Source organism: Mastomys coucha, unplaced genomic scaffold, assembly GCF_008632895.1.
Source record: "Mastomys coucha isolate ucsf_1 unplaced genomic scaffold, UCSF_Mcou_1 pScaffold16, whole genome shotgun sequence".
In the NCBI taxonomy this organism is placed as follows: domain Eukaryota; kingdom Metazoa; phylum Chordata; class Mammalia; order Rodentia; family Muridae; genus Mastomys; species Mastomys coucha.
This window is the reverse complement of record NW_022196898.1, coordinates 71,327,605-71,343,895: the sequence shown is the minus strand read 5'-3', so window position 1 is coordinate 71,343,895 and position 16,291 is coordinate 71,327,605. Positions and strand designations below refer to the sequence as shown.

Below are 16,291 nucleotides of genomic sequence, written 5' to 3'. Positions count from 1 at the left end.
CCCGTCAAGTCTTCCTAAAGGTTCCAGAGCACCCTTGCCACACTGAGAACCAAGCTCCCAGTAGGCAAACCTTTGCATATCCAAACACATCCAAAGCATAGCCTACTCCTACTTAAAATCGGCAATTCGGGAAGCACTGTGTAAAAATGAGCACCTTCTAAAGGCCTTTGGAAGCCTCTTAGTTAATACTGTCTTTCTCTGAATCATCCTGTATTAAACAGGGAAGTGGCAAAGTGAGAGGGAAAGATTAGCTTTTGGAAGTGAACCATGAGCAATGTCTCTCTTCCCAAGTCACTCGCTACATACTTTTCATCGTTTCTTTGATAATCATCTGAAGCTTATGAGACAGGGACCACTGTATTGTTGACTACTTTTGGTGTTTTTGCAGTCCTATTTGAAGTTATCTTTATAAAGAAAAAACAGATCTGGAGAAGCCAAAAAATGTAATTAATGCCCATCTGAGCTGGGTCACTGAGAGCAGACGACTCTTTAGTGGCCTGAACAGGATAAAAAGGTGGCCTCTTCTCCAATCTTAGCATCACCTTACCAATTACAACTCAGAAATATAGATCAAACCTGTAACTTGTTTGAAGAAACATCAGCCAGAGGCCACAAAGTGGATGTGCTGTCTGGTATTCTCTTTAAGGAGTTCGGGGATTAAAGTTCAGGTTCATGCTGTGTGCTTCACTACGTTTATCTGCAACCTTCGTATCAGTCACATGCAACATCTGGTATGCATTTCTATTTTGATGTATTAACTTTTTCTCCAAGAGGCATAGGATGAAGTATCTTATAGCCGGTGATACGTTAGGGTTGGTGAGTTTGCAGTCAGTAAAATGCCAGGCAAGGCTGGAGACCTGGGTTCAAGCAGCACTGTATAGAAGCCAGACGTGATGGTGGGATTTGTAGCCTAGAGCTGGAGAGGCAGGATGAGGCTAATCACTGAGCTCATCAGTGAGCCCTGAGTCCTAGTGAAAATCCATATTTCAATGGAAAAAGGTAGGGCCAGGGAGTTGGGTCAGCAAGTAAAGGTGATATTGACAAGACTAACAACCTGAATCTGATCCCTGGAGCCCACATGAAAGGAGAAACAGCCCCCAAAGGCTGCCTCCTGATCTCCACATGTTTCATTGTGCATACTTGCCTGATATCACACAAACACATCGTACACAGTGCACACATGTGCGCACGCGCGCTCATGTGTACACACACACACACACACACACACACACACACACAAACCAATAGCAATAAATAAAAGCAAAATATTTTAAAGAGGGGGAGCTCCTGAGAAATGGCCAAGGTTGATATCTGTCTCCATGCAGGTGCACCCACATAAACTGATACCCATAAGAACACAGAAGTGAGAGGGACAGACAGAGATTAAGAGAGAGAGAGAGTGAGAGAGTAAAAGAAAGAAAGAGTGAGAGAGAGAACACCATTGATCCTCAGTAGAAAAAATGATGAAATGATACAGTGTCATGAGTTTTCATGAGCTTTGAAAACAAGGCAGCAACTGAGGTGATAATCTTGTGGTGGTTTGAATGAGAATGGCCCCTACAGACTTCCATACAAAAATACTCCAGTCCCCAGTTAGTGGAAGGATTAGGAGGTATGGCCTTGTTGGAAGAGGTGTGGCTCTGAGGTACACCATTATTTCTGAGAGTCTCTGCTTCCTACTTGCACCTCTGACAATGAGGAAAACAGTGCCTTTGGCCATTGGTACGGTCTTCCACTCTAGCATGCTGCTGTGTGATTGCCATTAATCTGACTCTTTCTTAGACAAGCAAAGAACTCTCCAGTCAGGCTCTGGTCATACCCAGGGAGGAAAAGGAGGCCATCTTTATGAAAGAACCCCCAGGCTGTTCCCTTCCAGCAGTAGCAGGAGCCCTCTGCCCTCACTGTGCCTGCTGAAGGAAAGCCATGCACAGCCGGACTGAGCTCAGAGTGCTGTGTCCATTTCTACCTGGCTTGTAAGTGACATGTCTCTGTTATCTGGTCCTTCATCCCTACCAAGTCACAGTATTGCAAACTTATAAATCAATGAAATAGCCACTTTTCCCTCTTTTTTTTTTTTCTACAAGAAAACCACCTCAGGAACGATACTTGACCAGAGGGAAACATTACTCAGTGTCCTGGGAACTGGGCTCAGCCCAGGACACTTCTGTCCAGAGACCATGCTATTCCTTTTCTTTCTGAATAGTCACTTGGATTCGTATTTGTTTTGATTTTAACCCCAAAACTGCACTGTAGCCTCATTGGTTTTAACCCAGAACTGCACTTCAGGGTCAGACCTAACATGCCCAGCCTGGAAATCACGAGCATCTATGGATGCTCTCAACCAATGTTTCTGGGCATCCAACTGATTACTCTGGACACTGCAGCTGAGGAGGCAGGCAGACCCCTGGCTCTGGAGCCTCTTATGCTCGGTGGAAGTGTAATAATAACATCTTGGAGGCTGGCCGGTCTGATGAAGAAACAGATGTGAAGTAGAGGATGCCTGCTCCTCGGGGCTATAGGAGTGCCTGTGCAAAGGTTTTAAGGCTATTTTCTTTGTTTCAGAAAAAAAAAAAAAAGTTCCTCTGGTAAGGTACTGTGTAAAGGAAGACATAAAGATTCAGATTTGACTGAAAAAAGAAGAAGAAGAAGAAGAAGAAGAAGAAGAAGAAGAAGAAGAAGAAGAAGAAGAAGAAGAAGAAGAAGAAGAAGAAGAAGAGGAAAACCCAAAGCCCAGATGCCCTTGTCCTGACTCCCTGGTGTTGAGAAAGTCTGTAGCTGAAGCTCCCAGAGAAGGATTGACATCTAAATTACCTTGACTCCTGTAATTCACTCGAGGATGCCACTTGACAATGTGAACAATTTTCCCAAAATTATATTTTAAATTATAGTGAGATAACTTTATACATTTGTGCAGTTAAAGCATAGAAAAAGATCTGTTTTAAAAAAAAAAATCTCATTTTCTCCTCAAAACATCCTGTCACTGAGTGACAGATTTAATTTGATTATCCCAGCAACTAACAAAAGATACGACGTGTAGTAGACATCCACTAAATGTGATTCAATTAGCAGTGTGACTTAGACTCCTATGGTGCGACATTAATTCTCACCCAAGCACAGTGAACAGACAAAGGGAGAGAGGAGTCTTCTGTCCTACCAGCATCCTCATTTGCATATGTCTATGGTTTTTTTTTTTTTCATGCTGATCTACTCTTCCCTCACCTAATTCTTCCATTAACTTCTTTAGCATCTTTCCTTGCAATCAGTTTATAGAATTTCATTTGTTCTGTCCTCAGAAACTAGATCACAAATCCTACCAGAATAATGTGAAAAGCGAAGTGATTCAAAAGGACAGTTACCTCTCCTAAAAAAATAAATATGCCGGGACCTCTATGGAAGAGTTAGGGGGAGGATGGAAGAAGCCGAAGGGAATGGCAGCACCATAGAAGAACCAACAGTGTCAACTAATAGGACCCCTCAGAGCTCCCAGGAACTAAACCACCAACCAACGGGTAGTCATGGGCTCGTCAGTGGCCCCCAGCACATATGTAGCAGAGGACTGCCTTGTCTGACCCCAGTGGAAGAGAATGAGCCTAATCCTGTAGATACTTAATGCCCCAGGGAAGGGGGGTGCTGGGGGTGGGAAGCGGGGAGCAAGGAGGAGGAAGGATTGGAAGAAGAACTCTGGGAGAAGGGACCAGGAGAGGAGTAACATTTGGAATATAAATAAATAAAATTATTTAATAAAAAGAAAGAAACAAAAGAAAGAAATCTGCCTTAGTGTGTTTGCGTAGTGTAATAAAACATCCCACAATGGTAACTTATGCACGATGGAATCTTTCTGCCAATCATGAGGCTGGAAGGCACCAGCAGGTTTTCCATGCACCGAGGCCCAGGTCTCTCTTTCCTGGTGGAATTGTGTTGCCACATTACCGGGAAGCAGATGCTGATGCCACATTCTCACCAGGGGAAGGGACAGAAGGGACAGGCACCATATCTAGTTCTGTATAAGAACCCCAATTCATACAGGAGATCCCCAGTCTCGTGACTCCATTAACCTAAAGCCCCCCCTGGATATTACACATGGGTGACTAAGTCTCTGTATTTGAACACTGGTCACAAATTCAGGTCATATCAAAATTCAATTTTGTTGAATTCTATTTGTTTCCTCATAGCTTTCTGATCTCATGCATATTCTGGGTTCTAGAGGAATAAAGCTGCTATGTAAAGTATACATGTATGTCTTTTTCCCAGCTTACATCAGAGAAAACTATACAGCATATCTATCCATTCAAAACAAATTCTGCAGTCTGATGTGAACTATGGAAGGGGGGGTTCTTCTAAAGACTTATCCTGGGTCTGTATGAACCATTCATAGCATGCAGATTTCTGTGAGTCTTATTTTCCCCAACAAGGGCTCATTCCAGGAGTGATGATTTACCGACCTGACTGATTTAACTGTTTTATAGTGCCTATAAGTATCAAAATATGATCCTGTCCACTGTAAACATATATCATTTTATTTCTCAATTATATCTTAGTTAAAGCTGAGGGGATTTTATTCTTTGAAAATAGAGGAGACAAAGGAAAGCCGCACCAACATTATTTAACCAAAAATCTGGCAAACTGAATAAACCCCGTGTGGGGAAAGTGTGCCTTTAAGAAGTAGCAGAAGTCCTGAAGACCTGCAGAGGCAAGAAATGATCAGGAGGCCAGCGTGGCCAGAGCTGGGTGAACAGAAACCTGACGGGGGAGCTAAGACTGAAGCTGGAGCCAGGCAGCATAGTGACTTCTGGAAACCAGTACTCACTTTCACCAAACATCCCTGGCTTTTTGAACTCACACTGTGAAGAGCTTTCTTCATGCCTGTGTGGAGCACAGAGGACATCTGTAAGAGTCCATGATTCGCGGAAGAATGATGCCCGGACTCAAGTAGAAAGTAAACGCAAAGAGTGTTTTATTCTGCAGAAGTCCAGCATGCTGAGATCTCCCATTACCAAGACAGAGAGACCACCCAGTGAGTCTGCAGGCCCGATTTAAAACACACTGGAATTCTGGGGTAGATGGGCTTTATCTTACTTTATCTGTGGGCATTCCAGAACCATTATTGGGACATGATGGCTGGAGCCTGGGGTTCTTTCCATCAATAATTAACTTGCTTGGGTTTTTCTGGACTCACCCAGCTCTTAGACCTTGTCTCCTTAACTGCCAATTTGAAGCCTGTCATGGAATCAGCCTGGCCTTCTCAGTCTACTGGGGAAACAACCACTATGCATGCAGCACCCGTTTAGTAAGATTCAGCTGATCCCACACACACACAGACATCGATGCTCATGGTTGTACACTCTAAATCTTCTTTTCACAGAGGTGAAATTCACTGCCCTCTAATTAGCCATCCAGTTAAAATTAGAGTCATAGCCATCAGCATTTTTATTAGCAGATACAGGCACTGCCTCTGCATAGTCCAGACACTGCCCTTACATCATATGGATCCCCCCCACCCACGGCTCATTTGCACCTCATCCCAACCCTGGGAAGCAGTCTGCTTTCCCTCTCTATGGATTCATATACTGCACATAAATAGATTCCTACAGTATGTGACCTGTGGTTTGCTTATGAGGCTTGTCTGTGCCGTGACATACATCAGTACATTAGTTTCGTGGGTGAATACTATCACATTGGCACAATCTGTTTACCTATCAGTGGGCGATAGAAGCTATTTGCGTGATTTGGTTGTTGTGATTCTTGTTAAGCATTTGTGTAAAAACTTTGTTGGAGTTTGGAGTACACACCTAGAAGTGGAACTACTGGATTATACAGTGATTCTGTTTAGCTTGGTAAGGAAACACCAAGCCACTTTCCCCGGAGGCTGGACCACTTTTTACAATATGGAATGGTGATCCATTTCACAATGTAGAATGGTGACTCTTTACCTACTTCTGAACCTCATAAGCTCCTGCTGCCTCCCACCTGCCTTCCCAGGGGTGGAGCTACCCTCCCTAGACGACTGCGCTTTACCTAGCATGCACCCTCAACAGCTGCTTCTCCCAACCTGGCTGAAGAGAACTTTTATATTTTTAACTACAGAGAAAAGTTTTAGAGGGAGAAAAACTGAGGTTTCACATCCCAATTTGAGTCTCAGCGGGAGCAGGGCAGGGCGGGGGCGGGGGGTGGGGAGGAGACGATGTCCTAGTTTGAGCCAGGCAGTTAGGAGGACTCCCCTCTTGCCTCTCCGTTCTGTTCAAATCTTCAGTTGATCTGATATTTTTTTTCTCTAAAAATATAGAAGTCAATCAGCATGACTATACCAATTCTAATGTTAATCTCCTCCAAAAAACAGCCTCTCAGACACCAACCACCTGAGTAACTCATCTCCCATTCAAACTGCAATAAAAAATTAACAAATGCGGGATACTTCAGGACCAACACAGTTCTTAGAACAGCTACTGAATTCTCCCAATCCTCATATTTTTTTTTTTAGAAAACCTTTAATTTGAAAATCCACAATGTCTACTCTTTAAGTTGTTCATGGAGTTGTTGACTACCTTCTGCCTTTCATACACCAGGAACCTACTAAGCCAATAGTTGTCAGCGCCTTTTCTGATGCTAAGGACAAGAACAGGTCCATTAATGAGCTATAGCTACTACTTTGATCTATAAACACTCCCAATCAAGAAACATACAGAACATCCTTAGAGTGTGGTGCAATGCCCGGGACACCAAAATCACCCTTGGGTCTTGCTTTAGGAGTACTGTTCAGGGTTTGGTTTCTGAGTTAGAACTTAAAGAACTATGTTCTGGTAAGTTTTTTTTTTTTTTTTAAAGTGATCTACTGCTACTTTTAAAAAACAAATGTTATAAGTTATTGAAATCATCGGGATAGTGTGTAAACTCTTTTATATAGTTGATTTGTGAGATGTAGTTGACAGGTTCCTGAGGGTGTCACACTGTGAAAGTGGACTATTTTTGCCTTTATTTCTTTATATAAGTCCTAGAGAACACTAACATAGGACACACTTTCTCAAGATAGGTCAATAGATAGATAGATAGGATAGATAGATAGGATAGACAGACAGACAGACAGATAAAAAAATATTTTCTGATTATATTTTTCACCTTAAGTTATATTGACATTTTTAACAAGATTCAATCAAAATTTTACACCTAACCCACTGAACAAACACACTTGCATGCCAGGCTCTTAACATCGTGCTGAGACAGGATAAATGTAACTAACTGCCTCATGGAGTGGTTAATCAAGCCTCAGCCCCACTTTACTGCTACTGAGGACCTGGCCATGTGTGTTTGCAATTACTTAGCATGTTTACTTCTTGGGAAGAATAGGCAACATTATGTACATTTATTAACATATTTTATGACATGTGAAATCCATTTTTATAAGTAGTTAATTGAATTAGACATAGATAGTAGTTCCCTAAAGGTACTGCATTATAAGGATTTGTGAACTACATTGTACATTTATTTTTTCTTTTAAAAGTACATCAGTGTTTTGCTTATGTATATCAGCCAAACACCAAATAAAATATGCATAAAATCTCAAGCATTCAATAAAGAATAACACCTAATAATTTTCTGTTTCCTAGTTACAAATCATTTTTGCCAATTTCAGTCTAACAACTGTTTTAAGAAAAATATCCCTCAGTATCGAATTTGAAGTTTATGCATAATGTATGTTCTGGATGAGTTAAAAGATGTAGCGAACACTTTAATATACTGCGTAATTCTTTCCCCTTAACTATCACACAAACATATATATCCTTACTCTACTAATACAGAGCAAACATAAAAATCATGAATATTCTGGTGGGGAATGGAGGATTCAGTAATGTCCTTTAGAAAGAGGGCCAGAACCCTGTGATGGTTACTGACATACAGCTGCTTCGTTAGCCTCCATTTTAGTGTGACTAGGCACCCACATTACTAAAGAGACATTTGGAACCCATCTGGGAACTGTGGGCATATGTTTTTGTTGTTCACATGGCTAACAAGAGGAAACAGAGATGGAATCTTGTGGCAAAGCAAGAAGAGGTTTTCAATCTTGGTAAGAAGAAGGGCCAGTTTCATTGCTACACATTAGGGTTTTAGAGGCTTGGAGCCCTTTTTCCATGTCACCTGAACTAGGTTAAATATTGCACTGAGTAGCTCTGATGCTTGGGGCCTTTGCAAACAGCTACCCTATTGCTTTTATTTAATTTAGCAAATATAGATACTTAACGATTTTGATAATACATTTTTTTGATCCTGATGAAAAAACATACTTGTCCTACTTTGTTTTCTGTCTGTGATAAAACATTGAAGACACAAACTTGAGAAGAAAGGATTTATTTGTCTTAGACTCCTAGATCATAGCTCATTGTCAGGGGAACTCAAGAAAGGAACCTGGAAGCAGAAAACAAAGCAGAGACCATGAATGATACTATATCTTGTAGCCTTGTATCCTTGTATCCTTGTATCCTTGTATCCTTGTATCCTTGTATCCTTGTATCCTTGTATCCTTGTATCTTTGTATCCTTGCTCCCATGCTTACTGAGCCTGCTTTCTTACACAGCCCAGGACCACCAGCCCAGGTTGGCCCCATCTTCATCACTCAGTAACCATGGAAATGCCCCCCAGATATGCCATGGGCCACTCTGATGGTGGCAGATCCTCACTTGAAGTGCTCTCTTCCCAGGTATCTATAGTTGTCAAGTCACACTCACCAGTGCAATACTCAACGTTAAAATATCTTCCTCATCTTCTATTGTCTCACCAACCCAGTCTATTCACTTGTAAATGATAAAAGAGTTCAAAATACAACCTAGGTGATATAAATAAGAAATAAAAAATTAGCAGCTGTTCATCTGAAGAGTGCCACACACTTGCTGAATACTAAAATGACTCTCATGTAAAAATGTTTTGCAATTATGTTTAATTTTAATTTTGCCTCTCATTTTCTTGCTTTGATATATTCATTCTGTTAAGGAAAATTGAGAGAAATCCAAAGACACATAATAGCTTCCATTTTACTCAGTCCTCGGAGCTCAATCTCTTTAAATTGAATCTTTTTTTGCCTTTAACCAGATCTTGCAAATGTTCTTGACTTTGCATAATGAGGACTTGGAAAACTAAGAGGGAACAGCATATATATTCAACTCTGAAAAAATGATTTTTAAGTTTTTGTGAATTATATTTGAATGCAAATGTCAAATAATTTTATTGGACATTGTATTCCTTTTTAGTACTCTACTGAGCATTTTCAGATATCCTGCCACATTTATTTGTTTGTTTGTTTGTTGAAAGTGGATAGAATTACTTGCCTCTCAGGATGGTTTCTGACTATGTAAATACAGACTTATACAGACAACAGGATTTATGTTTACCAAAGTTAAAAGAACTCAAATGTATAATAAGCAGAAATGCTCAAATCAATTCTAGCACAGCCATTTGATGTGACCAGTATTCTGCTTTGGTTAGGTTTGATTTGGGGTGAAAAGATAAAGCCCATCCATAATACGCTGTCGAATAAAAGATGTAAACATGCTTTTTTAATTATAATCATAGCATACTCTAATTCCTCCTTCATTGCATGATGGATATCTCTATGGTTCTAATTTCCTTACATCTCCCTATATCCGCATCTAAATGGACTGACTTAGTAATTGAGGAAAGAGGAGAGTGGTAACAATACTATCTTTATAAGTGACTGTAAGATGTCTTGTTTTAAAAAGAACCCATGGTATATGGAATTATAAAAATATACCATACTGTTAAATACATGCTATATTCTGGAATTCCTAAAAATAAAAGTACCACTTTTCAATAATGAACACCCTTGAAACTAAGCCCTGTGCTTCCAAGGCTCCTGCACTAGCCACTGAAGAGATGTGATCATTTGCCTTTTCCTTCTGAGACTCTACTTCCCGGAAAGGGTCTGTTTTCAAGGTTTTTTTTTTTTTCTTCTCATTTTGGTGTTGTAGCAATGATTTTATTTATTATTAGTTTTTGATACTGTCACGTTATTTTAGACACATCACAAATAGAGACTCAAAACAAGGAACCATTTTCTAGTATTTGTTGATATCAATGAGCACAGGGCCTCAGGTAACTATTTCAATTACAGTAATAACAAGCTTAATGAAAAGAATGTTGTCTGAAAACATTCCCAGGTACTTAAACTTCTCACACAAAACATTTCGGTGTATTTTGTAACAATGGGGATAATGCATAAATATGAGACATTTTTGTCATGCACATTCCCAAAATCTGGTTTGTAAAATCAAAGTATGAATCGTATTGCTGTTTATTCTAAGTACATAAATACCATCTGGACATGAATTCTCTCTTTACCATGTGTTGACTGCTCAGTTTTTACCCTGTGACCACATACCTGGGAGAACTTTAGGGAGAATGATTGACTTTGACTTCTGGTTTCAGAGGCATCTTCATAGCGTGGAGGATGTGGGGGAACAGAGTGCTGCACTGTAGCATCCCGCACACAGACGAAGGGAAGACAGAGGACCGAGGCACCATACAACCCTCTACTTACTCTTCTCTTGATCACCTCCCAATAAAGCCATCATGTGATGAGTCCACTTAGAATTGGTTCAGTCAGTGAGTCAGAGCCCTCGGTATCTAACCATCTCTGGGATACACTCCCGGGCACCCCCAGGTGTCCTTCACTAACATTTTTAGCACTTCTTAATCCAATCAGCTTGACAATTAGGAAGTACCACCTCACCGTACATAGCATAATTCCTATTACCATATGTTTCAGTATGTCTTTTAAGTTCTTGGGTGTTTGTTTTTTTAAATATGTTATAAATGTGTGAAATATTCAAACTGGAAAAACCAGGGGAAGTTGAGTCATTGAAATTCACATATTCTAGTTGTCAAAGATATTATTTTGCAAGAACTTAATTTAGCTTCTAAGGCTCAGGAATAGGAGGTTTGCATGTTTTCTCCTAATAGCGATAGCGATCATAACTATACATTTAACAGTCAATGTCTGGTCACACAACAAAGGTCACTGAAGGAGAGATAGTTCCAACAAAAGGGCCAAACAGCAAAAGGAAAAGATGACAGCATCCCAGGTTTAAGGGGAAGTCATTAAATATGCAAGAAATAATTTTAGAATAGATTTTGAATGTTTATTCAGTGAATGAATAATTAAAGGGTGAATTGGAGTAAACTAGGAAAAAAAAGAGAAAGAAGACTTAAGAAGGAGAGATATATGGGAAAAGTTAGCCAGGATGTTCAGCTGGAGTGAAACAATGACCGACTGAACTGGAAGAATAGGACAGGTGGGGGAGGGGCAAGGAAGTCATGTGACTCACATAAAGATATCAAACCAAGTAGCAAATGAATGGGTATATGGATGGGTAGAGAGACGATAGGTAGACAGATGGCTGATACATAGACAGGTAATAGATAAATGATAGAGAATAGATAGGTGATAGGTAGATAGATAAATGATAGATGACATAGAAGATAGAAAATGGATAATAGAATGTAGATAGATAGGTAGGTAGATATGATACAGGATAAGTGTATGGGTGAATGGATGGATGAATAGAAGGAAAGATAGATGGATAGAGAGATAGAGAGATAGATGGATGGATGATAGATTCTATCGATAATAGGTATAAGTACTTTAATGGCTTTTTTGCAAACTTAACAAACCACTCCTGCACGTGTGATTTACCCTCATTATACTCTGACTTAGAAGACCCTTTTAACTTTACAAATGAAGGACTAAGCTCAGGCAAGTGCCACAGACCTCCCCCTAGCATTCAGTGGTAGCAACCATTACAGCTGCCATGATGGTTTTAGCTGCAGAGAGGGCAGAGCAGCAATACTCAATGCTGCACACACGTGGGGTGGACTGTCATTGCATGGTGCTGGTGTGGCAGCAATGGGAACTCCAACCCTGCTGGGGAGTTGGCGGACAGAGAGTAGCTGGGTGGAGCGTGGGAACTTGGTGGTTCTTTTTTAATATTTTCCACTATGCCCCACCTTTATAAATGCTACACCTTACCTGTCTCCAGCGACACTGACATCAATTAGACTTTATACTGTCATAGGGTGGCATGAATCTCCTGCATCAGGCCTTCCCGTCCATCAGTGTCATGTAGACCCACATAGTATATCATTCAGTCCTGCATATCAAGGAGTTGGTTCTTTCAAACATAGAAATGTTAGGAAAACAATTGCGTATGTACTCTTCAATAACCAATGATTAGTTAAATTCAGCAATGAATATAAGTTGGGGAAGGAAGGATTTTGTCCTCTGCGTCCATACAGACTCAGTTGCATTTGGATATGACAGGCAGTTTTCAGGCAGTCGCTGAATAGTGAGAAGGAGACTGAACATGGCAGTTCAGGCACTACAGAGCATCAGTTCTGCTATTAAAGAATACAAGGTTAGTTGTGGGCTTGGATGTGCCAAAGGGAAGGATCTGATAGAAGGTCAGTGTAAGAGCCCAAGTTATGTCTGTGCTTTTAATTTGGGATCCTTCTGTCTGTGAAAATAAGCAAGCCGTTTACCTCAGTTTCTTCCTTTGTAAGATGAAGTGTTAACCAAGATCTTCTTGAAAATCAACAGAGCTATTTATGTTTGGTTGGGGTGGGCACTGAGTTATAATGACACACGCATGCACACACACACACACACACACACACACACACACGCATGCGCGCGCACACATAAGGCAGGGGGCTTGGGGAGACAGAGTAATTGGAGTCATTGGTCATTGGAATTTAAATAAGAATCGGGAAGTAAAGGAGAAAAAACAATGAAAGTGCAGTAGATACTCATAGACAGACAGCAGCATTAACACGTAAAACCATCCTTCAAAAGCACCCCTTCCGAGAAGTCCAATATGTGTGCTCTCACCACTGACAGGCACTTGACATAACTTAGACAAGTGGGGAGGATTATTGATTTTGGCTCACAGTTTCAGTTCCTCATGGCAAGTGGATCAGAGCAAAGAGTTTACATCCTGATGTCCAGGTAGCACAAAGAGCGCAGATGAGAGACGACCTATGCCAGCTGCCTTTCTCCGTTTGTTTCCATCTTCTTTTCCAACTCGGCCCCCATCTACTGGGCGATGCTTTTCATATTCAACAGATTATTCCCCTTAGTTAATCCCACCTCCAGATTCTCTCATGGACACACCCATAAGTGCGTTTAACTAATCCCATAGGTGTTTCTCCATCCAAACCAGTTGTCAGTCAAGATGAAGCATCCCAAACATTTGCTTGTTTTAATGGACAAATTACACTTTGCTTTACCTTCTTATCTTCTAGAATAACTGTCACTATCTTTTGGGAATCTCAGATTTAAAAGTTAAAATGTTGGTGCTTTGAAGAACAAAGATATATCTGAGAAATGCCAGTATGTTTTAGTTTTTCCACGTTATGTTCTTGCCAAGCTGCATTTAAAAATGAATGTCCTTTTGGAATTGGTTATCTATGTCCCTGAGAGGTAAAAAGAGATGTACTATACCACTTCCTTTATACATATGGATTAAACTTTTCCTTTCACTTTGCTTTCTCCAGCCAAGATTTTTTTTTCAGATTTCTCATGGGCTGAAGTGTGAGTACTTATATGTGCTGTATAAACTTAACATTATCCACGATGTGCCATTTGATTTGAATAGCGCTGCCTTACTCTCTGGATGTCTTTCAGTACCTGTCACCCTGAAACGCCTTTTGTTCATTCTGTATTTCAGGCCCTGCTTGACACTCAGAATCTTTTGCGCACACAAATCACAAATTTTACATTCAACCTTGGATTTTCAGGGAAATTTTATCACACAGGTAAGGCTCCTTTGAAATTGCACTTCCTTCCTGCCCCCCGCCCCACCTCCGTTCCTGTATCCTTCACATCCTCCCCGTTTTCCTTTAACTCCATTTAACTCCATTTCATTTAACTCCGTTTAACGACTTTTAACCTTTAGAAAACGTTAATGACTCTAAAGCTTGTGGTACTTTCAAATGCCCTTTCTTTTTTGCTGACCTGTAATTTACATATAGAAAAGTCTATAGTAACAAACTATCTTTAGTGAATTTTCACAAACTATACACAATGTAACTCTCAGGTCCCCTGAGTAATCCCTACCCTTCTATGCTAACTAACGCTTCTACACTGCTTCCTTGGCTTCAGTACCTTCTTAGCTACACCTGGCTCCTACATCAGTGTAAAATTCATTGTATCCAAATCTTGCTGTTGTTGTTCAACCTTCTGTTAGTCATATGGATATGGTGCTTAGATTATTGTTCTCCTGTTTCATTTGTTGGTCGTGTTTCATGTTTGAGCATACCGACCCTTTATTCATTCTACTGCAATGTAGATGGTTCTCTCTAGCCTTCGGCATTTCTTAGGCCATCCTATTAGACGTTCACCCCTCTGCCTTAGAGGACATAAGTTCTTTTCTGTTGGCTCTCTGCCTAGAGTGGAGTTGCTCAAATGACACATATATATAAAAAAAAACTTGAAGAGGAAAGGCCAACCGATTTTACAAACTGATTTTCCCAGTGTGCATACCTAGTTTTCTGAGGACTGTGCCTCATATTTCATGTTGTTTCCCTTTTAAATTTTAGCTCTACTGTGTGAATATAGAAATACATATGATGGTCTTGATGTATATATTTCTCCTGTGAACAGGAAGTGAGCATGTGCACATGATTGCCCATTTTTTGAGACCCTCTTCTGAAGAGTTCTTGTTTCTCTCTTTCCTTTTTGTTACTTATTTGTAAATTCTTGACCCACTCTGCCTGATGATTTCTCAGTTAAATGCATTGCAAGCTCTTTTCTCTCATAGTCTGGGTTGTCTTTACTCACTCCATGTTTTTGAGTAATGAAAATACTTAACTTTATGTCAGTTTTATCTTTTCTAATACTTCTTGAGTCTTGGGAAATACACAAAAATCAGTTGTGTATTTCCATATCATCCTTAAAGTCATGGATAAATAAAAAAGAGTGTAACTTACTATTGCATCAATGGAGTTGAAGGAGTAGATTTTAGAATTATACAGTTGTACTGAGTGTAACTTTATAAGGCTCAAACATGCCCAAGGATTGGAAGACTAGATATTTAACAAGTCAATCCTCTCTAAATTGATCTATAATTAATATAGTCTCAGACACAATTCTAACAAGTTTCTTGGTGGATATTGATAACATTTCTCTAGAACTTATATGAAAAATCAAATAGCCAAGAATAGCCAAAGCAGTTATGAGACAGAGAAACGAAATTGCAGTAGCTGCACCAACAAACACTATTAGTAATTACAAAATCACTGTCAGTAAGATGTGTGGCAGAAAAAAGCTTAAAGGGAGAGAGAAACACAGTCCGCAGAAACTCTACTCTCATTCCTGATGGAGATGGGTTTTCCAATAGTCCTCACTGACCACAGAACCTTTCTGTGGAAAGAAGGTGACCCACAGCTGAGTAAAAAGACACACACACAAAATAAGTCCCAGATAGATCACAGATGTACAGTTCTGTGATATCCAATGGCTTCTTAAACCAGAAAAGGCAGGGTGCTTCCCGTGAAAGAATCTCAGGGTGCAGAAGCTCTGGTTCTAGCAACGTTAGGCCTACCATGCTGCTGCATTTCACAACAGAGAGTACAAAATGCCTGAAGAAACAGGATGTCCACAGTCACCTCCTTACCTGGTATATGTCTTGCCATCTGTGGAGAAAGGAAAATGAAGACACAAGGAAGGAATCAGAAAGTATCCTGAATATGCAGTATATTTGAAAAAGTTGTATGACTGATACGCTTCTGCAGTGAATGCCTGTGCTTTAATGAAAGAAGGATTTGAATTTTGTTTCCAAAAAGTTTCACCCACAGTCTGCTTTGCCCATCATGTCTAGGCCCGTGGTGAGGCAGAACATCATGGAGCTGTGTGTAGTAGAGCAGCATTGGCCTCATGACAGAAAAAGGGACTAGGGAGGAAGTGCATTCTCAGACACCCATCTCCAGTGAACTGCTTTCTCTAACCATGCCCTTCAGATTGCTACACCTCCCAATAGCACCACCAACTGACCAAACCCTTCAACACATGAGCCAATGGGGACATTGGTTCCATGTTCAAATGAAACAGGAGGTGATGGGAGAAAAAATATAGAATTAAAATCAGGACAGTCCAAACTCAGGAAATACGCAAACCAAACATCTCCTGACAACCGAGTCTCCTTCCTACAACACTGCATGCTGGAATGATGTCATTCATCCAACGCATTCCTTCTGAGCAATGAAAGGGGGTGTATGTTGGGGGGGGTGGGGA

At 40.4% G+C, this 16,291-nt stretch overlaps 1 protein-coding gene across 5 annotated transcripts in view; it reads left to right on the top strand.

The window, feature by feature from the left end:
* The window catches only part of Ndst3 (N-deacetylase and N-sulfotransferase 3), a 163,460-nt gene that overhangs the window by 40,234 nt on the left and 106,935 nt on the right, over window positions 1-16,291 (top strand). For all 5 annotated transcript variants that reach the window (XR_004119821.1, XM_031375364.1, XM_031375362.1 and 2 more), the window contains exon 3: window positions 13,728-13,815. Coding sequence is in view for 4 of the 5 variants with exons in the window: in XM_031375364.1 (XP_031231224.1) it covers window positions 13,728-13,815 (88 nt within the window). In the remaining variant the exon portion in view is untranslated. The remainder of the gene's footprint in view (window positions 1-13,727; window positions 13,816-16,291) is intronic.